This window comes from Mustelus asterias, chromosome 5 (assembly GCF_964213995.1).
Source record: "Mustelus asterias chromosome 5, sMusAst1.hap1.1, whole genome shotgun sequence".
NCBI classification, from domain to species: domain Eukaryota; kingdom Metazoa; phylum Chordata; class Chondrichthyes; order Carcharhiniformes; family Triakidae; genus Mustelus; species Mustelus asterias.
This window is the reverse complement of record NC_135805.1, coordinates 73,530,977-73,558,673: the sequence shown is the minus strand read 5'-3', so window position 1 is coordinate 73,558,673 and position 27,697 is coordinate 73,530,977. Positions and strand designations below refer to the sequence as shown.

General features: G+C 43.7%; 1 protein-coding gene across 1 annotated transcript in view; it reads right to left on the bottom strand.

The window, feature by feature from the left end:
- Window positions 1–1,424: 1,424 nt before the first annotated feature.
- The window catches only part of nkain2 (sodium/potassium transporting ATPase interacting 2), a 452,545-nt gene continuing 426,272 nt past the window's right edge, over window positions 1,425–27,697 (bottom strand). Inside the window, exons 5-6 of the mRNA XM_078212808.1 lie at window positions 9,859–9,919; window positions 1,425–1,510 (exon numbers count right to left, since the gene is read on the bottom strand). Of these exons, the coding sequence (XP_078068934.1) occupies window positions 1,425–1,510; window positions 9,859–9,919 (147 nt within the window). The remainder of the gene's footprint in view (window positions 1,511–9,858; window positions 9,920–27,697) is intronic.

Genomic DNA, 27,697 nt, shown 5'->3' with positions numbered 1-27,697 from the left:
CTATCAAGCTGTCAAAGGATTTACCTCTGCTCAGCTTTAAATAAAAAGAAATATGTAAAAAAACGTACCTGCTATTTCACTCAGTATGTTGACATATGCCTAAGAGCTATCAATGCAGCATTTGTACTGCATGACTGATTTTACCACCTAACACAATCAGAGTAGGGGCCTGTTATGTCAGTAGTTTATTTGGCAGCTCCAAATTAGATTAGTAATGACCTCAGCAATGGACAGATGAGGTTAGTCTATGGTGGCTATTAGGTGAGTTGGTATGAAATGGGTGACGGCAAAGGGTGGCAGGTGAGATGAATGGGTTGGCATGAGTTGGCACTAAGTTGGTATGGGACAAGAGGGACCTCTTGTCCATAGTTAGGCCTGGGGGTGGGTAGATTGTCATTGGGTGGCACAGATGATATGAAGAGCCATGGTTTTGCTTAAGGGTCATGAGGAACCACCTGGTGGCGAATTGAGGGATATAGGGTGGCATGGAGATACGAAGAGCCATCAGTCTGTGGGTGGGGGGCTGGAGGTGGCAGAAGTTGGCATGGATACGGCATAGAGAGTGTTTGCAGTGTGTGGGGGGTTGGGGGGGGGGTTATGGTGGATGCTGGAGGACATTTTTTTGTTTAAATCAATTTTAAAAATAATTCTTTAAAATAATCAAGTGCTGGTGCATGGAGGCAGGCCTTCCGCCCAACATTCTCTGCACCTGGCAGACTCCACAATGGCTCTGGGGGTGGTGAGCCCGATTACTAATCCGGTCCACCCCACCAGCCCAGATTTCTTTTTCCCAGGTCAGCTTGGCGGAGCAGAGAAAGGTCCCATTTTGTCAGGAGTGAAAATCTAGGCCTTATAGTGTTGTAATCTCAGGCCCGGTGGTGTTGTAATTTGTCTATGTCCTGGTTTTGGTGTACAACTGTGATTACTTCAATGTTGTTTATCTTAAATGGCTTAATCGCTTTGTTGATGCAACACAAACAGAAACTATTGACTTTTAACTTCTTAAAGTTTACATAAAGGTGGGCACTGTGCACTCTGAATTGGAGTTTGATTTTGCTTCACCTTGTAACTGGTACATAGATAAATAAATAAACTTGCCTGTGAATGGTTATTGGCAGGATACAATTACACTTTTTTTGAATATTTATTTATAGGAGAGGTTACAAACAATGAAAAACTAGATATACTCTATGATATCAGTCAATAAGAATAACATTAATTTCTCTGGGGTTTCTTCAGATCCTCCACTGAGGTTAAGACAGACGATTCGGAGAACAACCCTGGAACTTCACTCAGAATTTAGAAGAATGAAATCTACTTCTTTTGCAGCATATTGCGGCTGTTTGAAACCAACTGTATAATTATTTCAAATAAAAGCTTGGTGGAATTTTAAGTTAAGAAGGAAGTACAGCTAAAAGATCTACTTACATGTACATGGGCTGCAACTGTAGATGAGATGTTTTCTGTGGGCCCTGGTAGCCGTATGAGTCAAATCCTCCTATGAAATCAACTGTTGTGTAAAACAGGAATATCATCAGATTTCAGTAGATGAACTGATTATTTAACAGATGCATGTTCCTACTTTTATGAAGTGCCTTGGAACATTTTACAATCTTAAAATGAAAGTTGTTTTTGCTGTTGAGATACCAGAAGAACCAATCCAAACACTGCCTTTGACTTCTACCTACATCGTTTGGGTTGTAATTTGGTGGAGCAGAATGCCTTTCTGATTTCTATCCCACTGTCCTTCCCAGCCTTACTTTTCTGCCCATACCACCTGCTGTCTGACTCCACATTGCCAACAGCAGCTGTTCCAATTGATGGCTGAGTCATTATGCTCCACACTTTGGAATTCTCTCTCTAAATTTCACTGCTTTTCTGTCACAACTTTCAAAAACCTCTTTAAAACATACCTTTTCTCCTGTGCTTTCGACCACATCCTCTAATTTCCCCTTCTGTTCTTGCTACCCCCAAATATGAACGTTGAAAATCTCAGTCCTTGTTCGCGGCTGGGATTCTCCGGTGCTGCTGAAGTGAATGGAGTTTTGGCTGGAAGGCAAAATTCTCCATTCTTACTTGCAGCAGGGCAACATTCAAGATTGGAGAATCCTACCTGAAGATGGTTGCAATATTTTTTGGCATTAAATGTGTTTTGAAATGCTCGTTGCTGTTGAAATGTGACAGGGTCCAATCAGCAAAAACATATCAAAAACTCCAATCATTGAGAATGTGCTTGAAATTTATCAAAAAATGACTATCATAGATAGACTTAGACTCAGATAAGATGGAAGCAGGGAAGTTGTTTCCATTGGCAGGTGAAACAGAACTAGGGGGCATGGCCTCAAAATACGAGGGAGCAGATTTAGGATTGAGTTGAGGAGGAACTTCTTCACACAAAGAGTTGTGAATCTGTGGAATTCCCTGCCCAGTGAAGCAGTTGAGGCTACCTCATTGAATGTTTTTAAGGCAAGGACAGATAAATTTTTGAACAGTAAAGGAATTAAAGGTTATGGTGAGCGGGCGGGTAAGCGGAGCTGAGTCCATGAAAAGATCAGCCATGATCTTATTGAATGGTGGAGCAGGCTTGAGGGGCCAAATGGCCTATTCCTCCACCTAGTTCTTATATTCTAATCATTTATTTCCAGCTTAATTGCTAACTTGATTAGAACCCTTTTTTGCTTCTGTGTTTCCTGGGACCACAAAGGATTTTTCTCTTTATGGTACTGTTTTATAATGTAGCAGATCTTCTGACTAAATATGCCACATTTCAACAACAGTGATACAATATTTTCTGAAACAAAGCGCACAAGTAACTTTTCTTTTTTAGCTTCAGCTGACAAATAATATTTACTGAAGTTCAATTGATTTTTTTTCCCTGAACATCAGAGATGAGATTTTCCGAAATGGAAGAATAAGTGTTTCCAACGTAAACTGGTGCCATGTTTAACAAAAGAGAGCAGCGATGGACAGAATTAAGGGAAATATATGTTCAAAGTAACTTGCAATATATTGCATCAAGCATAAAAATATTATACATCGAAAGCAAGATCACAAAAAAATATTTGCCTTGTGACTCACACAATATAAAAAGATTGATTCATCACCATCATCAGAATTATCATTACAACAGCCATGATGTCATTTTTCATTTTATTGGAGTGTTATCTATTTTTCTGTCATTATTATGAGAAATGACCAATGTTTCATACATCGCAGGAGTGCTTGCACAGCACAAATGTAAATATGGTTTATTTCTATTTTAATATAATTTAAATTGCAATTATGGTGACCAATGGAATGATCTAAATTGGTATGTGGACAATAATCAGCCTTAATTATTCCTGATCTGATCCTTTTCAGGGGAATCCTCATGCGGATAAGCTAGGACTGAAAGTGATCAAAAACTGTGTTGGTTTTCAAAAATGAAATTGAATTTAAATAAAATGTAAAAGGTAATTTCTGCAATCTTACAGTTAATTAAAAAATATGCTAGTTTTCATTAAGCTACCTTCCATCTTGCAAATAATAGTCTTGCGAAGCTGGCAGGCTCCTGTAAGGCAACACTGAAGCACACTATGATTTTTCCCATTAAAAAAATCCCCATCAGTGAAAGAGTTAAACTCTTAAATGTGTAGCTGTCCTAAAACCAAGCATGACAAGCCCTGCTGGAAATAAAATTAACATGTACAAAACCATCAAAACACCTCCGCTCCATTTAGTTTTTGCGTACGACTACATTCTGGTCTCCTGAGAACACTTTCTGCAGCACTTTCATTATTTATGAAAGCAGCAATCCATAACCAATCTTCCTCCCATGTCAACCTTGTTCTATGTATGAACCGAGACTCTCAGTTTAAAACATTGGCAATTAATTGTACAAACAAAGCAGATGTAAATCTATCACTGCCAAGTTTATAATCAACCCAGCTTTTTATCCACATCCAAATCTCAAAGTTCAGTCTTAATTCCTCTTTTAACCAAAACTAATTTTCTTCTGATAATTGATACTGATTTCGATTGTATTTTATATTCTGATAGGAACATCCGACTTCATGTTCTTGGGAACTGGTTTAGTGAAATCTTACATTGACAGATATTTATCTTCCAGTTACATAGAAACATAGAAAACTACAGCAAAAAACAGGCCCTTCGGCCCCACAAGTTGTGCCGAACATATCCCTACCTTTTAGGCCTACCTATAACCCTCCATCCTATTAAGTCCCATGTACTCATCCAGGAGTCTCTTAAAAGACCCTATTGAGTTTGCCTCCACCACCACTGACGGCAGCCGATTCCACTCGCCCACCACCCTCTGTGTGAAAAACTTCCCCCTAACATTTCCCCTGTACCTACCCCCCAGCACCTTAAACCTGTGTCCTCTCGTAGCAGACATTTCCACCGTGGGAAAAAGCCTCTGAGAGTCCACCCGATCTATGCCTCTCAACATCTTATATACCTCTATTAGGTCTCCTCTCATCCTACGTCTCTCCAAGGAGAAAAGACCGAGCTCCCTCAGCCTATCCTCATAGGCATGCCACTCAATCCAGGCAACATCCTTGTAAATCTCCTCTGCACCCTTTCAATCTTTTCCACATCCTTCCTGTAATGAGGCAATCAGAACTGAGCACAGTACTCCAAGTGGGGTCTGACGAGGGTCTTATATAGCTGCATCATTATCCCCGGACTCCTAAACTCAATCCCTCGATTGATAAAGGCCAGCACACCATACGCCTTCTTAACCACCTCCTCCACCTGCGGGGCCGATTTTAGAGTCCTACGGACCCGGACCCCAAGGTCCTTCTGATCCTCTACCGTACTAAGAGTCTTTCCCTTTATATTGTACTCCTTCATCCCATTTGACCTGCCAAAATGGACCACTACGCATTTATCTGGGTTGAAGTCCATCTGCCACTTCTCCGCCCAGTCTTGCATCCTATCTATGTCCCTCTGTAACTTCTGACATCCCTCCAGACTATCCACAACCCCACCAACCTTCGTGTCGTCGGCAAACCCTTACCAACCCATCCCTCCACTTCCTCATCCAGGTCATTTATGAAAGTTAATAGTAATTAATCATGTAATACCATTGATGATGTACAGTACAGTAGTACTTTTGCATGATACTGGATACCGATCCAAAAATCACTGGACAAATCTAATTCAAGTTGGATAGGCCTCAAAAATTAAAGATATGGGTAGCCTGAGGCTGAAATTTCACCATCCCGCCCACCACGGGAATTGGAGCGGGTGAGGGGTGGACAATGGAAAGGTCCATTGACCTCGGGTGGGTATTTTACGGTTTTGGGATGAGCGAGGCCATAAAATCCCGCCCTAAATTTCCCAATTGACTCCTTTAATTTTGAGGGAATAACAGCAAAAACTCAGGAAAATGCCATTAAACAAATGACTGTACCATGTTTTGAGTTTCTGAGGCGCTTCTGCTGAAGTAAATGACAGGTGAATGACCTCCATTGTGTTTCACCTCAGTAAAAGTCTTTGGCCTAAACACGTTCCGAACTCCTACACGGAGTTTTCACTCAACTAAGAGCATTTTATGCACATCATTTAGACCAGTGTTCTACATTGCACTTGGTGATTGGGGGCAGAGTGAGGTGTGCACTGAGAGAGTCAGGGTAGAATATGAACTAAGAGACTCAGTTTGTATTAAATGAGAATAGGGCTGGGATTTCACAGTGCCCTTTCCCGAGAATTAAAAAAAAGGTGAAGAATATATTTCTAGTAAAGTTAAATGTCAGTTTCATTTTCTGGTTGATCTCCTAGTGATGCTTGTGGGTGTCTGATGTTATTTGGAAACCAGATTTGTGTCGGATAGGCGGGGAAACCTTGCCACTTGTCCATGGGAAATCCTGAGTGGCTCCAATCTATTTGTTGGGTGGGCTTCATTATTTTATCACAGATCAGTTGCTCATGAGTTTTCTGACATTTACTGGTAGATCATCAGTGAGGCAGTGGAATTTCCAGCAGGTCCAATATCCCCAAAAGAGAAATAGAGGACTGGATTTGACCATTGAATCATAGAATAGAATAGAATCCCTACAATGCAGAAGGAGGCCATTCGGCCCATCGAGTCTGCACAACAACAATCCCACCCAGGTCCCATCTCCATAGTCCCCCTGACACTAAGAGGCAATTTTAGCATGGCCAAATCCACCTAACTCGCACATCTTTGGACTGTGGGAGGAAACTGGAGCACCCGGAGAAAATCCACGCATGCACGGGGATAACATGCAAACTCCGCACAGTTACCTGAGGCCAGAATTGAACCCAAGTCCCTGACACTGTGAGATAGCAGTGCTAATCACTGTGCCACCGTGTTGCCCATTGAGGATCAAGTCCTGCCATTGGGGTTGAAAGTAGAAGTCAACCCCACTCTGGCAGGCAGCGGGATCCTGGGGTGGCATTTTACCAACAACAGCCAATTATTAGGCCACCGCTAGGGCTGCCATTTAATTGAGGTTGGCAATGCCCCTCCCAAAGATGCTGGGCCAATCAGCGGGCTAGCAGCTCAACAGCCTTGACAGCCCCACCACTGATGGTTAACACTGCTCAAGCTGCAGAATGCAGCAGAGGGTAACTCAATGCCAAGGCATCCTTGAAGACTTGTTTTTTTCTGAGGAAACAGAGGCCAGGCAAGCAAGTCCATTGATAAGGATGGGGACAGAGTGAGGGGTGATTCCTGCACCATTACCTCTGGAGTCCTCCAAGGGTCCATTTTTGCCTCTCTCCCTCCTCCTCTTTCTCCCTCCCTCCGTTGGGAAAAAGATTCAAAAGTCAGGTCACGTAACAACTGACACAAGAACAGCTTCTTCCCTGCTGCCATCAGACTTTTGAATAGATCTACCTTGCATTAAGTTTATCTTTCTCTATACCCTAGGTATAACTATAACACTACATTCTGCATCTCTCCTTTCCTTCTCTATGAATGGTATGCTTTGTCTGTATACCATGCAAGAAACAATACTTTTCACTGTCTATTAATACATGTGACAATAATAGAGTCATAGAGGTTTACAGTATGGAAACAGGCCCTTCGGCCCAACTTGTCCATGCCGCCCTTTTTTAAAAAAAACCCCTAAGCTAATCCCAATTGCCCACATTTGGCCCATATCCCTCTATACCCATCGTACCCATGTAACTATCTAAATGCTTTTTAAAAGATAAAATGGTACCCGCCTCTACTTCTACCTCTGGCAGCTTGTTCCAGACACTCACCACCCTCTGTGTGAAAAGATTGCCCCTCTGGACACTTTTGTATCTCTCCCCTCTCACCTTAAACCTATGCCCTCTAGTTTTAGACTCCCCTACCTTTGGGAAAAGATATTGACTATCTACCTTGTCTATGCCCCTCATTATTTTATAGACCTCTATAAGGTCACCCCTCAGCCTCCTACGCTCCAGAGAAAAAAGTCCCAGTCTATTCAGCCTCTCCTTATAACTCAATCCATCAAGTCCCGGTAGCATCCTAGTAAATCTTTTCTGCACTCTTTCTAGTTTAATAATATCCTTTCTATAATAGGGTGACCAGAATTGCACACAGTATTCCAAGTGTGGCCTTAGCAATGTCTTGTACAACTTCAACAAGACATCCCAACTCCTGTATTCAATGTTCTGACCGATGAAACCAAGCATGCCGAATGCCTTCTTCACCACTCTGTCCACCTGTGACTCCACTTTCAAGGAGCTATGAACATGTACCCCTAGATCTCTTTGATCTGTAACTCTCCCCAACGCCCTACCATTAACTGAGTAAGTCCTGCCCTGGTTCAATCTACCAAAATGCATCACCTCGCATTTGTCTAAATTAAACTCCATCTGCCATTCGTCAGCCCACTGGCCCAATTGATCAAGATCCCATTGCAATTGGAGATAACTTTCTTCACTGTCCACTTTGCCACCAATCTTGGTGTCATCTGCAATAAATCAAATCAAATCCTCCCCTCCACTACTTCTCACCTCAATGCTGCCCATCAGCGCCATCATCTGAAAGCACAGCATTAGTTTTCACATGCACCCTGCTGATACCCATCTCCACTCACCACTGTTGCCAAATTATCAGACTGCTGATTGTATATCGAGGGAAGAATAAGCCACTATTTTAGGTTTCCGCTCAAAACCAATACCTTAACTACTGACTCCATTCCTCTCCCTGGCAACAATCTGAGACTAACCCAGCATGTTTGCAACGTTGATATCACATTTCATCCCAAGATGAGCTTCCAACCTTATATCCACGCCATCTTGAAGACCGCCTATTTCCACCTTTTAACATTGCTCAACTTTGCTCATCTGCTGTTGAAGTTCACATTCATGTCTTGGCTTCCTCTACTTGACTATTCCACTACACTTCTGGCTGGTCTCCCACATTCGACTTGGGGGTCATCTAAAATTCTGCTGTGCATGTCATGACTCATAAAACCAGATCACCCGTCATCCCTGTTTGCTGACATTGACCCCTCTCAAGTAGCATCCTGATTTTAAAATTCTCACCCTTATTTTCAAATCCTTCCAAGTTATAGCCCCTTCCTATTGTTATCTTCTCCAACCCCACAACCCACCAAATTGTCTGGCCTCATGATTATGTTTGAATTTAGTCACCACCTCAGGTGGGCATGCCTTCAGTTGTCATGCTCTATGTGCTGGAATACCCTACTGAAACCGCTCCATCTCACTTTCCTTCTTTAAAATGCACCTTTTTGGGAAGGCTATGGCCGAGTGGTATTATCACATGACAATGAATCCAGAAACTCAGCTAATGTTCTGGGATTCTGGGTTCGAATCCCACCAAGGCAGATGATGAAGTTTGAAGTCAATTTAAAAAAAAAATCTGGAATTAAGAATCTGCTAATGACCATGAAACCACTGTCAATCGTTGGAAAAACCCATCTGGTTCACTAATGTCCTTTCGGGAAGGAAATCTGCCATCCTTACCTGGTCTGGCCTACATGTGACTCCAGAGCCACAGCAATGTGGCTGACTCTCAACTGTCTTCCAAGGGCAACAAGAGATGGGCAATAAATGCTGGCCAGCCAGCGACGCCCATGTCCCATGGACGAATTTAAAAAAAAACAAGCTTTTGGTCATCTGACCTAACACCTCCTTATGTTGCACGGTGTCATGTTCTGTTTAATGATGCTGCTATGAAAACATTGTGGGATAGTTTATTCTTTTAAATACAAGTTATTGTTGGTGAGTTGCACATTTTATTTGCACATCACTCTTTTTATTACTCCACCAAATAAATGGAAAACTACCCTGATCCCAAAAAACAATTGTCAGACTGCATTGTTCACATAAATTGAATAAAATGATTGTTTTTTAATGTCAGAGAAAATGTGATAAATTTGGTGAAGTGATAAATTTGCTATGGTGATCTTTAACAGAGTGTCATGCTGAACTTCAACACAAAATGCTTCAGACCAGTATACCACTGCATTATTAAAGAAAATGCAATATTTATGCATTTTCATTAGAAATCTATAGATTTAAATTTAGATTGTTAGAAATTTTATTTAATATCAATATGCGATTGACTACAGACAAGTATTCCAACAGGCTTATGCAGTGAACATTTCAAAGTATAGTAAAGGCTAATTTGCCATGACAATTTAAATACTACAGCTCAACAGTTGCAGCACTATTTAATTTGATCAGGCTATTAATTAACATTCTAGTGTTATTTGTGTTGGAAAAGAGAACTTGAAATTTTCTCTCATCTCTAATCTCAGTATGAAATATACTGGAGTATTCATTAACAGCATAGTAATGCTGATCTAATTTATAAATGCGTAAAATTTAGATTTTTTGATTTTCTTCATCTTTGACATCTTGAGTACTTACAGCTGTCTTCTTCTTCAGCGACAATTTTGATAACGTAACAGGCGTAGACAAACCCAAGAAGCTGGAAAAGAAACAAAATATTCATCACCTACAAATGCAAAAACTAGAACAAAATGAAGGGAATGGTCAGGCAGTTACAAAACTGAAGCACTGAACGCTCAATCTTGAATACAAATCCAAACTTAAACTCAGACATCTAGATGTGTGCAGTGATTCCCTAGTCCCCTTGCCAAAGTGGTTCTCCTGGTGGGTTCAGCATATTGCCCTAATCAAAGAGGCTTCCTTTGATTCGAAGTTAGCAAAGAAATACTAATTTAACAAGCTTGTAAGCAGTAAACATAAGGTTAGATAGGCAGACATGCAACATGTATCTGAGCCTTTTTGCCTGTGCCACTAGAAATCTCAACAGAGATGGAGACTTAATTCCCTTCTTCTACCAGAGAATGCACATCATTTTGGTAAGATCTCACTATAACCCTTCCTTGCACCATTATCCAGATTAAATTATAAACTCACCAAATGGGTAATCACAAATCTGCTGGTAACCATCTGCTGGTACATAGTTTGTGACAGCAGTACATTCTAACATGTTCTCCATTTTGCACCCCCCCCACTCAATTTGAAGTTCATTTGTTGCGATCGCTGATTAGATAATTTGAGAGATAAAATGCCTCCTACCAATCCGTGGCCCGATGACAAATCAACACCCTTTCCCAATGGTTGATTACACTTTTATATCATAAAAAAAACCCAGAAATCAATCGTCATTTAAAGGTGTTTCAAACTAGGATTGCCCAAAATTCAGCACAAGACCTGATAGTTCAGACCTTGGGAGTCCAGGAAACCCAGCCCTACATACATGTTCCTTTTAATTCAACGGCTTTTCCCCTTTCACATTGTGGACTTGCATGTTTCAGAAAGATTGTTCATGGTGCTATTGTCTCATTGGGAGATCAATCTAAAATTAATACACTGCAATCTGTCTGTATCAATGGTTTCAGACATGTGCAATTTAATGGGATCTTTGTAAGCATTTCTCAAGGCTCCACAATACACACCTAATGAGTTCACAAAGACTAAAAGCTTGGACATTTCTGCTCTGCAGTGTGTTCAACCTACCCATAAGTCATTTATCATTAAACGAAAGCTACAACAATAGACTCAGAATCAATCAAAGAAATGTAAGCAGCAGCAAATAACAAAGAAAATTGAAAGTGACATAAATCATCAAAGTGTGCAGATATCAGTTATTAGCCGTGTGGGTGCAGTGTAAACTTGAATGATTTAGAGTAAGTTTTAGACTTGAGAGTGCACGTTTTGTGTGTAACTTTGTGAGGTCAGCTAATTAGCCTGCTTTGGGTGAGATATGGACACATGAAGAACACTCTTAGTAAAAGCATAAGATTTTGAATGTAACAATTGAGTGGAGTGTCAGAATAGGGTGACAATCAGAGAACTACAGGACCATAGAAAAGTTACAGCACAGAAAGAGGCCATTCAGCCCATTGTGCCTGCACCAGCAAAAAAGGAAAAAAGAAAAAGAACTAGCAGCTCATTCTAATCCCACTTTTCAGCACCTGGTCTATAGTCTTGCAGGTTACACTTTAAGTGCAGATTCAGCTACCTTTTAAATGAGTTGAAGGTTTCTACCTCAACCACCAATTCAGGCAGGGAATTCCAGACACTCACAACCCTGTGGGTGAAGAAGTTTTTCATCATATCCCTGCCAATCTTTCCATCAATCGCCTTAAAGCTGTGCCCCTTGGTAATTGAGCCCCGCTTTTCCTATTTACTCTATCTAGGCCCCTCAATCTTGTATACCCCAAATAAGTCACCCTTCAGCCTTCTCTGAAGGAACACAGCCCTTACTTATTTAATCATTCTTCAAAGCTGCAATTTCCAAACTCTGGCAACATACTTGTAAATCTCCTCTCAACTCTCTCCATAGTAATTATGTCCTTTCTGTAATATAGTGACTGCACTGCACTGCACACTAAATTCCAGCTGTGGCCTAACCACCAATGTATGCATTTTCCAGTATTATATCCCTGCTTTTGTATTCTATACTTTCTCCAATAAAGGAAAGCATTCCATATGCTTTCTTTAACACCGTATCCACCTGTCCTGCCATCTTCAGGAACGTGTTCACCTTTCTAAGGTGAACATGCGTGCACTCCAAGGTCTCCCACTTCCATCTCAATATTCTCCCTCATTTATTGAGTATTCCCGATCTTTGTTTGCTATCCCCAAATGCACGACCCCATACTTTGTTGGAGAAGAATCTTAGGGATAGGATCTATACACATTTGGAACTGAATGGCCTTATTAGCGACAGACAGCAGGGTTTTGTACGAAGGACGCCATGTCTCACTAATTTGATTGAGTTTTTTGAGGGGGTGACAAAAATGCTTGACAAGGGAAGGGCCATGGATGTTATCTACATGTAAAAGCATTTGACAAGGTCCCTCATGGCAGGCTGGTGCAAAAGGTTAAATCACACAGGATCAAGGGTGAACCAGCTAGATGGATTCAGAACTCGATTCGCCATAGAAGGCAGAGGGTAGAGGTGGAGGGATTTTTTCTGAATGGAGGTCTGTAACTAGTGGTGTTCCACAGGGATCATTGCTGGGACCTCTGTTGCTTGTAATATATTTAAATGACTGGGGAGAAAACGTAGCTGGTCTGATTAGCAAGTTTGCAGATGATACTAAGATTGCTGGAGTTGCAGATAGCGATGAAGATTGTCAGAGAATACAGTAAGATATTGATAGGCTGGAAAATTGGGCAGAGAAATGGCAGATGGAATTTAATCCAGACAAATGTGAGGTGATGCATTTTAGTAGATCCAATTCAGGTGGGAGCTATAAAAGAAATGACAGAACCATCAGGAGCATAGATACAGAGAGATCTGGGAGTATAGGTCCACCGATCCTTAAAAGTGACAGCACAAGTGGAAAAGATGGTGAAGAAAACGTATGGCATGCTTACCTTCATCGGCTGGGTAATTGAGTATAAAAGTTGACAAATTATGTTACAGTTATATAAAACGTTGGTTAGGCTACATTTGGAATACTGTGTCCAATTCTGGTCACCACACTATCAGAAGGACGTGGAGGCTTTGGGGAGAGTACAGAAAAGGTTTACCAGGATGTTGCCTGGTATAGAGGGTATTAGCTATGAGGAGAGATTGAATAAACTGAGATTCTTTTACCTGGAAAGACGGAGGCTGAGGGGGTGACCTGATAGAAGTTTATAAAATTATTAGGGGCATAGATAAGGTGAACAGTTGTAAGCTTTCTCCCAGGGCAGAAATGACAATTACAAGGGGGCACAAGTTCAAGGTAAAGGGGGAAAGGTTCAGTGGAGATGTGCGGGGCAAGTTTTTTTTACACAGATGGTGGAGGGGGCCTGGAATGCACTGCCAAGTGAAGTGGCTGAGGGAGACATGTTAGTGACATTCAAGACTTATCTGGATAGACACATGAACAGGTGGGGAACAGAGGGATACAGGCGGTTGGTCTATATAGGACGTGATCGGGACAGGCTTGGTGGGTCGAAGGGCCTGTTCCTGTGCTGTACTGTCCTTTGTTCTCTGGATTGAATTCTATATGCCACTTTTCCACCCACTCAACCAAACCATTGATGTCATTCAGGAGTCCACAGCTAACCTCGTCTATCAACTATAACTATCAACTACGCGGTCACTTTTGTGTCACCTGCAAATTTTCTAAACATACCTCCCAATTTAAATTCAAATCATTAAAATATACAACAAACAGCGAGAGCCCCAACACTGAGCCCCAAGGAATGCCACTGGAAACAGCTTTCCATTCACAAAAAAACCCCCTCAATCATTACACTTTATTTCCTGTTGTTGAGCCAATTTTGGATCCAATTTATCACATACCCCTGTATCTCATGGGCTTTCACTTTTCTGGCCAGTCTGCCTAATGGGACCTTGTCAAATGCCTGGCTAAATTCCATGCAGACAACATCTACTGCACTACCTTCATCAATTCTCCTTCCTACTTTCTCAAAAAATTTGATTAGGTTTGTAAAACATGACCTTCCTCTAATAAAACCAAGCTGACTGTCCCTGATTACTCGGTCTCTTTCTAAATGAATGCTTATCCTGTCACTCAGAATTAATTCTAATAATTTGTCCACCACCAAAGTCAGTTTGACTGGCCTATAATTATTCGGTTATCCTTTACACCCTTTTCAAATAATAGTACAACATTTGCAGTCTTCTAATCCACTGATCCATCACCTATATCCAGTGAGGATTGGACAATGATCATCAGAGCAGCCACTATTTCCTACCTGGCTTCCTTTAACAGCACGGGATACAGTCCATGCAACGCTGGTGATTCATTCACCTTCAAGGATGACAGTTGCTCCAGTACTTCTCTTATTATGCTGCTAGAACATAGAACATAGAACATAGAACAGTACAGCACAGAACAGGCCCTTCGGCCCACGATGTTGTGCCGAGCTTTATCTGAAACCAAGATCAAGCTATCCCACTCCCTATCATCCTGGTGTGCTCCATGTGCCTATCCAATAACCGCTTAAATGTTTCTAAAGTGTCTGACTCCACCATCACTGCAGGCAGTCCATTCCACACCCCAACCACTCTCTGCGTAAAGAACCTACCTCTGATATCCGTCCTGTATCTCCCACCATGAACCCTATAGTTATGCCCCCTTGTAATAGCTCCATCCACCCGAGGAAATAGTCTTTGAACGTTCACTCTATCTATCCCCTTCATCATTTTATACACCTCTATTAAGTCTCCCCTCAGCCTCCTCCGCTCCAGAGAGAACAGCCCTAGCTCCCTCAACCTTTCCTCATATGACCTACCCTCCAAACCAGGCAGCATCCTGGTAAATCTCCTCTGCACTCTTTCCAGCGCTTCCACATCCTTCTTATAGTGAGGTGACCAGAACTGCACACAATATTCCAAATGTGGTCTCACCAAGGTCCTGTACAGTTGCAGCATAACCCCACGGCTCTTAAACTCCAACCCCCTGTTAATAAAAGCTAACACACTATAGACCTTCTTCACAGCTCTATCCACTTGACTGGCAACCTTTAGAGATCTGTGGATATGGACCCCAAGATCTCTCTGTTCCTCCACAGTCTTCAGAACCCTACCTTTGACCCTGTAATCCACATTTAAATTTGTCCTACCAAAATGAATCACCTCACATTTATCAGGGTTAAACTCCATTTGCCATTTTTCAGCCCAGCTTTGCATCCTATCTATGTCTCTTTGCAGCCTACAACAGCCCTCCACCTCATCCACTACTCCACCAATCTTGGTGTCATCAGCAAATTTACTGATCCACCCTTCAGCCCCCTCCTCTAAGTCATTAATAAAAATCACAAAGAGCAGAGGACCAAGCACTGATCCCTGCGGCACACCGCTAGCAACCTGCCTCCAATCCGAAAATTTTCCATCCACCACCACCCTCTGTCTTCGGTCAGACAGCCAGTTACCTATCCAATCGGCCAACTTTCCCTCTATCCCACACCTCCTCACTTTCATCATAAGCCGACCATGGGGGACCTTATCAAACGCCTTACTAAAATCCATGTATATGACATCAACTGCCCTACCTTCATCAACACACTTAGTTACCTCCTCAAAAAATTCTATCAAATTTGTGAGGCACGACTTGCCCTTCACGAATCCGTGCTGACTATCTCGGATTAATCCGCATCTTTCTAAATTGTCGTAAATCCCATCCCTAAGGACCCTTTCCATCAATTTACCAACCACCGAAGTAAGACTAACCGGTCTATAATTACCAGGGTCATTTCTATTCCCTTTCTTAAACAGAGGAACAACATTCGCCATTCTCCAGTCCTCTGGCACCATCCCCGTGGACAGCGAGGACCCAAAGATCAAAGCCAAAGACTCTGCAATCTCATCCCTTGCCTCCCACAGAATCCTAGGATACATTTCATCAGGCCCAGGGGACTTATCGACCTTCAGTTTATTCAAAACTGCCAAGACATCCTCCCTCCGAACATCTATTTCCTCCAGCCTATTAGCCTGTAACACCTTCTCTTCCTCAAAAACATGGCCCCTCTCCTTGGTGAACACTGAAGAAAAGTATTCATTCATCACCTCGCCTATCTCTACTGACTCCATACACAAGTTCCCACTAATGTCCTTGACCGGCCCTAACCTCACCCTGGTCATTCTTTTATTCCTCACATAAGAGTAAAAAGCCTTGGGGTTTTCCTTGATCCGACCCGCCAAGGACTTCTCATGTCCCCTCCTAGCTCTCCTAAGCCCCTTTTTCAGCTCATTCCTTGCTAACTTGTAACCCTCAATCGAGCCATCTGAACCTTGTTTCCTCATCCCTACATAAGCTTCCCTCTTCCTTTTCACAAGACATTCCACCTCTTTTGTGAACCATGGTTCCCTCACTCGGCCATTTCCTCCCTGCCTGACAGGAACATACCTATCAAGGACATCCAGTATTTGTTCCTTGAAAAAGTTCCACTTTTCATTAGTTCCTTTCTCTGACAGTTTCTGTTCCCAACTTATGCCCCCTAATTCTTGCCTAATCGCATCATAATTACCCCTCCCCCAATTGTAAACCTTGCCCTGCCGTACGGCCCTATCCCTCTCCATTGCAATAACAAAAGACACCGAATTGTGGTCACTATCTCCAAATTGCTCTCCCACAACCAAATCTAACACTTGGCCCGGTTCATTTCCCAGTACCAAATCCAATGTGGCCTCACCTCTAGTCGGCCCATCCACATATTGTGTCAGGAAACCCTCCCGCACACACTGCACAAAAACTGCCCCATCCAAACTATTTGACCTACAAAGGTTCCAATCAATATTTGGAAAGTTAAAGTCCCCCATGACAACTACCCTGTGACCCCCACACATATCCATAATCTGCTTAGCAATTTCTTCCTCCACATCTCTATTACTATTTGGGGGCCTATAGTAAACTCCTAGCAACGTGACCGCTCCTTTCCTATTTCTAACTTCAGCCCATATTACCTCAGTGTGCAGATCCCCCACGAAGTGCCTTTCCGCAGCCGTTAAACTATCCTTGATTAACAATGCCACTCCTCCACCTCTTTTACCAGCTTCCCTACACTTAGTGAAACATCTATACCCCGGAACGTCCAACAACCATTCCTGTCCTTGTTCTACCCACGTCTCCGTAATGGCCACAACATCGTAGTCCCAAGTACCAATCCACGCCCCAAGTTCATCTACCTTGTTCCGGATGCTCCTTGCATTGAAGTAGACACACTTCAACCCACCTTCCTGTCTACCAGTACCCACCCTTGACCCTGATACCTTCCCCAATACCTCACCACCCTCACTGACTTCTGGACTACAACTCCCTTTCCCACTCCCCTGACAAATTAGTTTAAACCCCCCTGAAGAGCCGTAACAAATTTCCCTCCGAGGATATTGGTGCCCCTCTGGTTCAGGTGCACCCCGTCCTGTATCTAATATTTCACACTCCTCCTCATCGAGTAGAATGTCTGCATCATCCCTCTCCTTTGTGAAGGCAGAGGCAAAGTACTCACTAAGAACAATGCCCACATCTCCTGCATCCAGATAGAAGTTATCTTGTAGATCTCTGATAAGCCCTACCTTTTCCTTGATTATCCCCTTGTTCTTAATGTACAGATAAAACATGTTGGGGTTTTCCTTGATTTTATCTGCCAATATTTTTCAATTCTCTCTTTGCTTTCCCAATTTCATAAAAACATAGAAACTAGAAGCAGGAGTAGGCCATTTGGCCCTTCGAGCCTGCTCTAACATTCATCCTGATTATGGCTGACCATCGAATTCAATATCCTGATCCGCCGCCCTTCCTTCCACTTCCCTTGATCCCTTTAGCCCCAAGAGCTATATCTAATTTCTTCTTGAAATCAGACAATGTTTTGGCCTCAACCACATTCTGTGGTAGTGAATTCCACACATTCACCGCTCTGGATGAAGAAATTTCTCCTCACCTCAGTTCTAAAATATTTATCCCTTCGCCTCAAACTATGACCCCTAGTTCTGGGCTCCCCCACCATTGGGAACATTCTTTCTGAATCTACCCTGTCTAACCCTGTTAGAATTTTATAAGTTTCTATGAGAACTCAAGTGAATATAATCCTAACTGACTTAGTCTCTCCTCATATGACAGACCTGCCATCCCAAGAATCAGCCAGGTAAACTTTCACTGCACTCAGGGCCGGATTTAGGCATAAGCTAAACAAGCTACAGCTTAGGGCCTCACAATCCGCAGGGGCCTCACAAAATTTCAGAAGGTTTACAATGAAGAGAACATTTAAGAGCGGATACCAGAAAAGAAAAAGCACCAGCTTGAAGAGCAACTCAAAAGATTTCCAAAATTACCAAAATCTATGGGAGATCAAGCCAGCCAAATGATAAATATGTAATCACTAAATGCATTCATTTGAAAATAATTTGTATTTTTCACTTTAAATACCTTGCTATTAAATAATTAAAAGGCATAATTATGTTTTCAATTTTTTGTGGCGACCCAAGGTCCTGTTTTGGTACGCACCTTTGTGAGACCTTTTGGTGTAACTTTTTAACAAGGGGGCCTCCAAGCTTTACACAGCTTAGGGCCTCACCAAGTCTAAATCCGGCACAGACTGTATTCCCTCTATAGCAAGGACATTCTTCCTCAGATAAGGACACCAAAACTGCACACAAATCTCCAGGCGTGGCCTCACCAACCCCCGATACATAAGAACATAAGAACATAAGAAATAGGAGCAGGAGTAGGCCATCTGGCCCTTCGAGCCTGCCCCGCCATTCAACAAGATCATGGCTGATCTGAAGCGAATCAGTTCCACTTACCCGCCTGCTCCCCATATCCCCTAATTCCCTTATCGATCAGAAAACTATCTACCCGTGATTTAAACATATTCAACGAGGAAGCCTCCACCACTTCAATGGGCAGAGAATTCCAGAGATGGGGCGGCACGGTAGCACAGTGGTTAGCACTGCTGCTTCACAGCTCCAGGGTCCTGGGTTCGATTCCCGGCTCGGGTCACTGTCTGTGTGGAGTTTGCACATTCTCCTCGTGTCTGCGTGGGTTTTCTCCGGGTGCTCCGGTTTCCTCCCACAGTCCAAAGATGTGCGGGTTAGGTTGATTGGCCAGGTTAAAAATTGCCCCTTAGAGTCCTGAGATGCGTAGGTTAGAGGGATTAGCAGGTAAATATGTGGGGTAGGGCCTGGGAGGGATTGTGGTCGGTGCAGACTCGATGGGCCGAATGGCCTCCTACTGCACTGTAGGTTTTCTATTTTCTAGATTCACTACCCTCTGAGAGAAGAAGTTCCCCCTCAACTCTGTTCTGAACCGGCCCCCACTTATTTTGAGGCTGTGCCCTCTAGTTCTGGTTTCCCTTCTAAGTGGAAAGAATCTCTCCACCTCTACCCTATCCAGCCCCTTCATTATCTTATATGTCTCTATAAGATCACCCCTCATCCTTCTAAACTCCAACGAGTACAGACCCAATCTGTTTAATCTCTCCTCATAAGCTACACCCCTCATCTCCGGTATCAACCTGGTGAACCTTCTCTGCACTCCCTCCAAGGCCAATATATCCTTTCGCAAATAAGGGGACCAAAACTGCACACAGTACTCCAGTTGCGGCCTCACCAGTGCCTTGTACAGTTGTAGCAAGACCTCCCTGCTTTTATATTCTATCCCCCTCGCGATAAAGGCCAACATTCCATTCGCCTTCTTGATCACCTGCTGCACCTGCAGACTGAGGTTTTGCGATTCGTGCACAAGGACCCCCAGGTCCCTCTGCACAGTCGCACGATGTAATTTTTCTCCATTTAAATAATATTCCAATTTACTATTATTTCTTCCAAAGTGGATAACCTCACATTTGCTAACGTTATATTCCATCTGCCAGATCCTCGCCCACTCGCTCAGCCTATCCAAATCTCTCTGCAGATTTTCCGCGTCCTCCACGCAATTCGCTTTCCCACTCACCTTCGTGTCATCAGCAAACTTGAATACCCTAGATTCAGTCCCCTCCTCCAGATCATCTATGTAAATGGTAAACAATTGAGGCCCCAGCACCGATCCCTGCGGCACGCCACTGGTCACCAACTGCCAACCAGAAAAGCACCCATTTATCCCAACTCTCTGCTTCCTGTTAGATAGCCAATCCCCAATCCATGCCAACACCTTACCCCTAACTCCGTGTACGCCAATCTTCTGCAGCAACCTTTTGTGAGGCACCTTATCGAACGCCTTCTGGAAATCTGAAAACACCACATCCACCGGTTCCTCTCTGTCAACCGCACTAGTGACATCTTCATAAAAGTCCAGTAGATTCGTCAAACACGACTTTCCCTTCATGAATCCATGCTGCGTCTGCTTGATCGAACCATTCTTATTCAGGTGCTCTGTTATTTCCTCTTTAATAATGGACTCTAGCATCTTCCCAACTACGGACGTTAAGCTAACCGGCCTGTAGTTACCCGCCTTTTGTCTACTTCCTTTTTTAAACAGCGGCGTAACAGTAGCTGTTTTCCATTCAGCCGGCACTACCCCAGAGTCCAGCGAATTATGATAAATTACTACTAATGCATCTGCTATTACCTCAGCCATTTCTTTCAGTACCCTGGGATGCATTCCATCCGGGCCCGGGGACTTGTCTACCTTCAGTCCTATTCGTCTACCAAGCACCACCTCCTTAGTAACAGTAATTGTATTAAGGACCTCCCCTCCCACCAACTCTCGATCTCTAATATTCGGCAAACTATTTGTGTCTTCCACCGTGAAGACCGACACAAAGAACTTATTTAAAGTCTCAGCCATTTCCTCGTTTTCCACTATTAAATCCCCCCTCTCATCTTCCAAGGGTCCAACATTCACTCTAGCCACTCTATCCCTTTTTATATACTTGTAAAAACTTTTACTATCATTTTTTATATTTTGAGCTCGTTTAGTTTCATAATCTATCTTTCCTTTCTTAATCGCTTTCTTAGTCGTTCTTTGTTTTTCTTTAAAGCTTTCCCAATCCACTAATTCTCCACTATTTTTGGCCACTCTCTACGCATCTGATTTTATTTTAATACTCTCCTTCATTTCCTTCGTTATCCACGTCCGGTTATCCTTTTTCTTACAGTCCTTCTTTATCACCGGAATATATTTTTGCTGAGTACTTAAAAAAATCTCCTTAAAAATCCTCCACTGTTCCTCAGCTGTCCTACCTACCAGTCTGCTCGCCCAGTCTACATTAGCCAATTCCACCCTCATCCTATCGTACTCCCCTCTGTTCAAGCAGAGGACACTGGTTTGGGACCCTACTTTCTCACCCTCCATCTGTATCAGAAATTCCACCATATTATGATCACTCATCCCAAGAGGATCCTTCACAAGAAGATCCTTAATCCTACCTGTCTCATTGCACAGAACCAGATCCAAGATAGCTCGCTCTCTCGTAGGTTCTGTAACATACTGTTCAATGAAACAATCCCGACAGCATTCCAAGAACTCTTCCTCAAGCCCTCCACGTCCAATTTGAGTCGACCAATCAATATGTAGGTTAAAATCCCCCATGATTATTGCCGTTCCACTTTTGCACGCATCCATTATTTGCTTGTTTATAGCCCTCCCCACCTCTAAGTTATTATTTGGGGGCCTATAGACCACGCCTACCAGTGTCTTTCTCCCCCTACTATTCCTTATCTCCACCCACAACGATTCCACATTTTGCTCCTTAGAGCCTATGCCGTCTCTCACTACCGTCCTGATATTATCCTTTATTAACAAAGCTACCCCACCTCCTTTTTCTACCTGTCTATCCTTCCTAAATGCCTGATAACCCTGTATATTCAGTTCCCAGTCCCGGTCACCCTGCAATCACGTTTCTGTGATGGACACTAGATCATATTCATTTGTATGGATTTGTGCCATCAACTCATTTACTTTGTTTCGAATGCTTCGTGCATTCAGGCAAAGTGTCTTTATGCCAGCCTTTATCTGGACCCGGTTTGTTGAAGCGCTACTAACATCTCCCAAGCCCTCTCCTCCTTTAGCTCGTTGTTTATTCACTATACTCCTGGCATTAGAGTAGACACATCTCAATCCTAAGGTCTGACCTCTCCCCTTCTCTGTTCCCAGTCCACCTGCCCTCTTGCACTGCCTATAACCCTTCTCTGTTTGCGAGCTACCTTCCTCACTCTCAGTCACGTCACTTTGATCCCCTCCCCCCAACCTATCTACTTTAAACTCTCCTCAGTAGCCTTAGCCAACCTTCCTGCTAGGATATTGGTCCCCCTGGGATTCAAGTGCCACCCGTTTTTAGTATACAGGTCACACCTGCCCCTAAAGAGGTCCCAATGGTCCAGGAACCTGAATCCCTGCACCATTCCCTCAGCCACACATTCATCCTCCACCTCACTCCATTCCTTTCCTCACCTTCCCGTGGCACAGGCAGCAATCCCGAGATTACTACCTTTGCTTTCCTCCTTCTCAGCTGTCTCCCTAATTCCCTATACTCTTTTTTCATGTTCCCTTCCCCCTTCCTACCCACATCAGCGGTACCAATATGTACCGCTACCTTCGGCTCCTCTCCCTCCCACCTCAGGATTTCTGGGACTCGCCCAGCGACATCCTGGATCCCAGCCCCAGGAAGGCAGACCACCATGCGAGACTCCCGCCTGCGTCTGCAAAATCGCCTGTCCGTCCCCCGGACTGTCGAGTCCCCGATTAATACCGCCTTCCTCCTCCTTTCCTTAGCCCTCTGAGTTACAGGGCCGGATTCCACCCCGGAGACACGGCCACTGCTGCTTCCCCCAGATGGGCTGTCCCCCCCAACAGTACTCAGACAGGAGTACTTGTTATGTAGGGGCACTTCCACCGGGGTGCTCTCAATCACCCGTGTTTTACCCTTCCTGGCTGTCACCCACTTGGCCTCCTCCCGTGGCCCTGGTGTGACCACCTGATGATAGCTCTTGTCTATCACCTCCTCATTCTCCCTCACCTGCCTAAGATCGTCAAGCTGCAGTTCCAGCTCCCTAACACGGGCCCTCAGGAACCGCAGCTCGACACATCCCTCACAGATGTGGATGTCCGGGAGGCCAGGTGCCTCCAGGACCTCCCACATACTGCACTGCGAGCAACACACTGGCTTAACACTCATATTTCACCCTTTCTTCCAAGGTACACAGAGAAAAGTAAATTATAAATAAAAAAAAATAAGAAACTCACCCCTGCTCGCCCTTTCTGCCTAAGCCCGATGAGCCAAAACCCCTCAGTTCTCACTGAGCTCCCTCTCACTCCGCTGCCCGCTCTCAACGCTGCCCGTTAGATAGTGGGGCCTGCCTTTTAAACCTCCTGTGCACTAAAAAAAACTCAAAAGACCCTTCCCAGTAAACCCCGCGGCCACTGCCGGTTTTGCGCCAAAATTTAAAAATAATTAAATAAATAAATAACAGCCGCGAAAAAGTACTTTAAATTAAATCTTACCCCAAAAATCCTGTCACCAGTCACACCTCTGCCTTTCTCCAAAGCAACAAAGAGGACTATCCCCCCAACTAACTGACTTTTATACAACTTTTGACCCTCCCAGTAAACCCCGCGGCCACTGCCGGTTTCGCGCCAAAATTTAAAAATAATTAAATAAATAAATAACAGCCGCGAAAAAGTACTTTAAATTAAATCTTACCCCAAAAATCCTGTCACCAGTCACACCTCTGCCTTTCTCCAAAGCAAATCCTCTCTCTCTCCTCGCTCTCCTCTCCCTCCTGTCTCTCCTCTCCTCTCTCTCTCTCCTCTCTGCCCCTCTCCTCCTTACGCTGCCCTGCTGCCCCGCTACAATTGCAGCAAAACATCCCTATCCCTGTACTCAAATCCTCTTGCTATGAAAGCCAACGTACCATTTGCCTTCTTTATTACCTGCCATACCTGCGCGCTTACTTTCAGCGACTGATGCACGAGGACTCCAAGGTCTCGTTGAGTATCCATGTCTCTCAATTTACATCCATTCAAGCAATAATCTGTCTTCGTATCATTGCTACCAAAGTGGATAACCTCACATTTATCCACGTTATTAATTTTTTATTTCACCTTTGTACTCTCTGTATTCTTTTAGGCTTTCGACAGTATTAAGATTTTTGTGACTGTCATAAGTGCCCTTTTTTTGCTTTATCTTACCCTGTATATTTCTGGATAACCAGAGGCTTCTAGATTTGGCAGCTTTCTTTTCTTTCTGGGGACATGTCTACACTGTAGCCACTGAATCTCACTTTTGAATGCCTCCCACTGATTTTCCTTCAAGTAGCAGTATTCGGTCAACTTTTGCCAGATCACTTTTCAGCTTCATGAAATTTGCCTTCCCCCCAATTTAGTGCTTTTGTTTCTGTTCTATCTGTTCCTATATCTTTGTCCTTTTCCATAATAGTGATAAATCTAACTATATCATGGTCACTATCTCCAAAATGGTCACCCATTGCTACTTCATCCACTTGTCCAGCTTCATTTCCTCAGACTAAACCTAGAATTGCACCCCCTATTGATCTGGATAACCAGGGCCATTAGATTTGGCAGTACCGTCCTTTTACTTTGTGGGGACATATCTACACTGTGCCTGCAGAATCATCTGTGAATTTGAAAATATTACATGTGGTCCCCACATCTAAATCATGGACATATATTACGAACTGCTGAGGCCCAAGTACTGATCCTTGCTGTTCCTCATTAGCTACAGCCTGCCAATACTAGAGTGACCCATTTATTCCTACTCAGTTTCCTGCCTGTTAGCCAATCCTTAATCCATGCCAGTTTATTACCTCCTATCCCATGTGCTTTTCTTTGCTAAACAGCCTCCTGTGAGGACTTTATCAAATTCCTTCTGAAAATCCAAATATACCAGGTCCATCCACTCTCCTTTGTCAATTTTGTTTGTAACATCCTCAAAAGACTCCAACAAGTCTGAGCTGTAATTTTCTATGGTTCTATTGCAGGTCAGTGGGACCAGGCATAAAATGGTTCGGCACAGACAAGAAGGGCCAAAAGGCCTGTTTCTGAGCTGTAATTTTCTATGGTTCTAAGTTCATTAAACATGATTTCCCATTCAAAGGTCCAAGCTGACTATGCCCTATCAGATCATGATTTCCAAAAGTCCACTCATCACATCCTTTATGATAGGTTTTAGCATTTCCCTCCTACTGATACATGGCTAATATGTCTGTAGTTACTTATTTTCTCTCTCCCTGCCTTCTCAATTTGTGGGGTGACATTTGCTACCTTCCAATTTTCAAGAACCATTCTGGAATCTATAGAATTTTGGAAGATGATCACCAATGCATCCATTATCTCTATAGCAACCTCTTTTAAAACTCTGGAATCCATAATATCAGATCCCGGGGACTTATCAATTTTCACTCCCATTAATTTCTTCAACACAACCTTCTTACTTATAATAATTTCCTTCAACACTGCATTCTTCCTTGTCCCTTAGATCACTACATCTGGGGGATTTCCTGTAACTTCCTAGTGAAAACAGACACAAATGGGGCAATCCTCCAACCCCCTCGCTGCCCCTAAATCCCCTGTGCCAGCTGATCGCCATCCCAATAGATTCCCCCCCTCCCCATACAGAGTAGCCCCCCCCCCTCCCCTTTCTGCCTACGGAGCTATCTACCTATCATGGCCCCATCTCCCTTCAGGCCCCATCCCTTCGGCCCCGTGCAGTGTCCAGTGGGCAGTGCTGTAGTGCCTGGTGCGCAGTGCGAGGGTGCCAGGAGGAGGCGTAGTGGTATTACTTAAAGAGAGCAATTGGTGCTGGAGAAAGAGGATGTCCCAGAGGATTCAAGGACTGAATCAATTTGGTTAGAGTTAAGGAATCAAATGGGTGAAATTGTATTGGTGTAGTCTATGGGCTACCAATGTTTAGACTTGGTGTAGTCTACAGGCCAGCAATGTGTGGGAAGGATGTAGAGAAACAAATCTGCAGGGAAATAGAGTGAGGTGCGAACATTATAGAGTGGTTATAATGGGAAACTTTATCTGAATATAGAATGGATACTGATAGTGCACAGGGCCAGAGGGCAAGAGTTTCTAAAGTGTCCAGGAATGTCCAGTCCAACAAGAAAGGCGGCATTGCCAAACCTGGTTACTGGAAATGAGGTGGGCCAGGTAGATCAAGTGTCACTGGGGGAACATTTAGGAGACAGTGATTATTATTATCTTATTTTTATTAGTAAGGGTTTGAGGGCCGTGGTGAATGGGCCAGTAAGTGGAGTTAAGGCCGAGATGGGGCTAAGTTGCTTACTCCTGCTCCTAGTTCATTTGATTCTTATTTAGAACGATAATCAAAAAGGAAAGCGGGAAATTGGGGAGAGCTGACTTAATGGGGCAAGAATGGAGCTGAGCCCAATAGAGTGGAACCAAAGAGTGTACACCACCCCCACTCCTTGACCCCTTAGCAGAAGTCGTGGACAGGTGAAAAAAGTTTATTTTAAAAGTTTATTTATTAGTCACAAGTAGGCTTGCATTAACACTGCAAAGAAGTTACTGTGAAAATCCCCTAGTCGCCACACTCCGGTGCCTGTTCGGGTACACTGAGGGAGAATTTAGCATGGCCAATGCACATAACCAATGCATCTTTTGGACTGTGGGAGGAAATCGAAGCATCTGGAGGAAATCCATGCAGACACGGGGAGAATGTGCAAACTCTGCACAGACAGTGACCCAAGCTGGGAATCGAACCCAGGTCCCTGGTGCTGTGAGGCAGCAGTGTTAGCTACTGTGCCACCCATCACACCCTCTCTCTGTACCAAACACCAGCGTAGACACGGGTATGTCAGTGGGAAATCACATGTTGGATGGTGGGGTACGTCACACACTTGTGAGGAGCTGGAGAGTCCACAGGGTGTGGTGGTCAGAGCAGGAGTCCAAGATTAAGACAAGCCGATGCAGATGAACATCTGGAGTCTTCAATCAGGCAGCTGGCGCCCAGTGGGATGTGTGGGAAGATCTGGCAGAAATCCTGGAGCTCTGCATGCCATGGTCTCAGTCTTGGAAGATTCCAGGTGGAGCATGAGCACTATGTTGACCCACAACTCTGAATGCACATCCTCCGCTATAGAGAGAGTGGTAACTCTCATAGAGAGGCAGCTCCAGAAGCTCAATCAGGGTTTCTGGGGTTGCATTTGGACCTACAAGTCTACACACTGACAGTTACTTTAGCAGGTCAATCCCGGCATGAGAGATGGATGAGGCACCAGTTTCTCTGCTCAGTGCCTATCCATCGATGGTGAGCAGGATGATTCAAACCAACCTTATGCTCATGGTGCAGCTCACATATGCAATCCTCTCTCGAGAGCAATGTGGATGATGGACATCAGGGTTAGCAGGCAGTATCCAACCCAGTGAGGGGTGGGGGGGGAAGGAGGTAATGGAGAGCATGCACCAATAACCAAACGGAAGTTTAAGTCACTTCACTTTGAACACAAAAGGGGCTGTCATGGGTTATATAACCTTCATTGAAAGTATGTTGTGTATAATTTGTATTTCCAAGACGAGCATCTAAGTACCGAACGACGTGTAATGTGTTTTCATGATTTTTAGAGGTGATGGGCCTGGAAGTTGTGTGTGACACAGGGGAATAGCTGCCTCACCACACCATAATGTGATTTAAGATTGACATGATGGCTTAATCAGGAACAAGGCATGGGTGCCTAGCTGAAAGAATGGAGAATCAAGACCTCCCCGCCACCCAAAAGGTTCTTCACTTTGGCATCCAACCTCCTCAATCTGGGGCATTTCCGGCTTCTCCTGAGACCCATCACAGTTGTCTT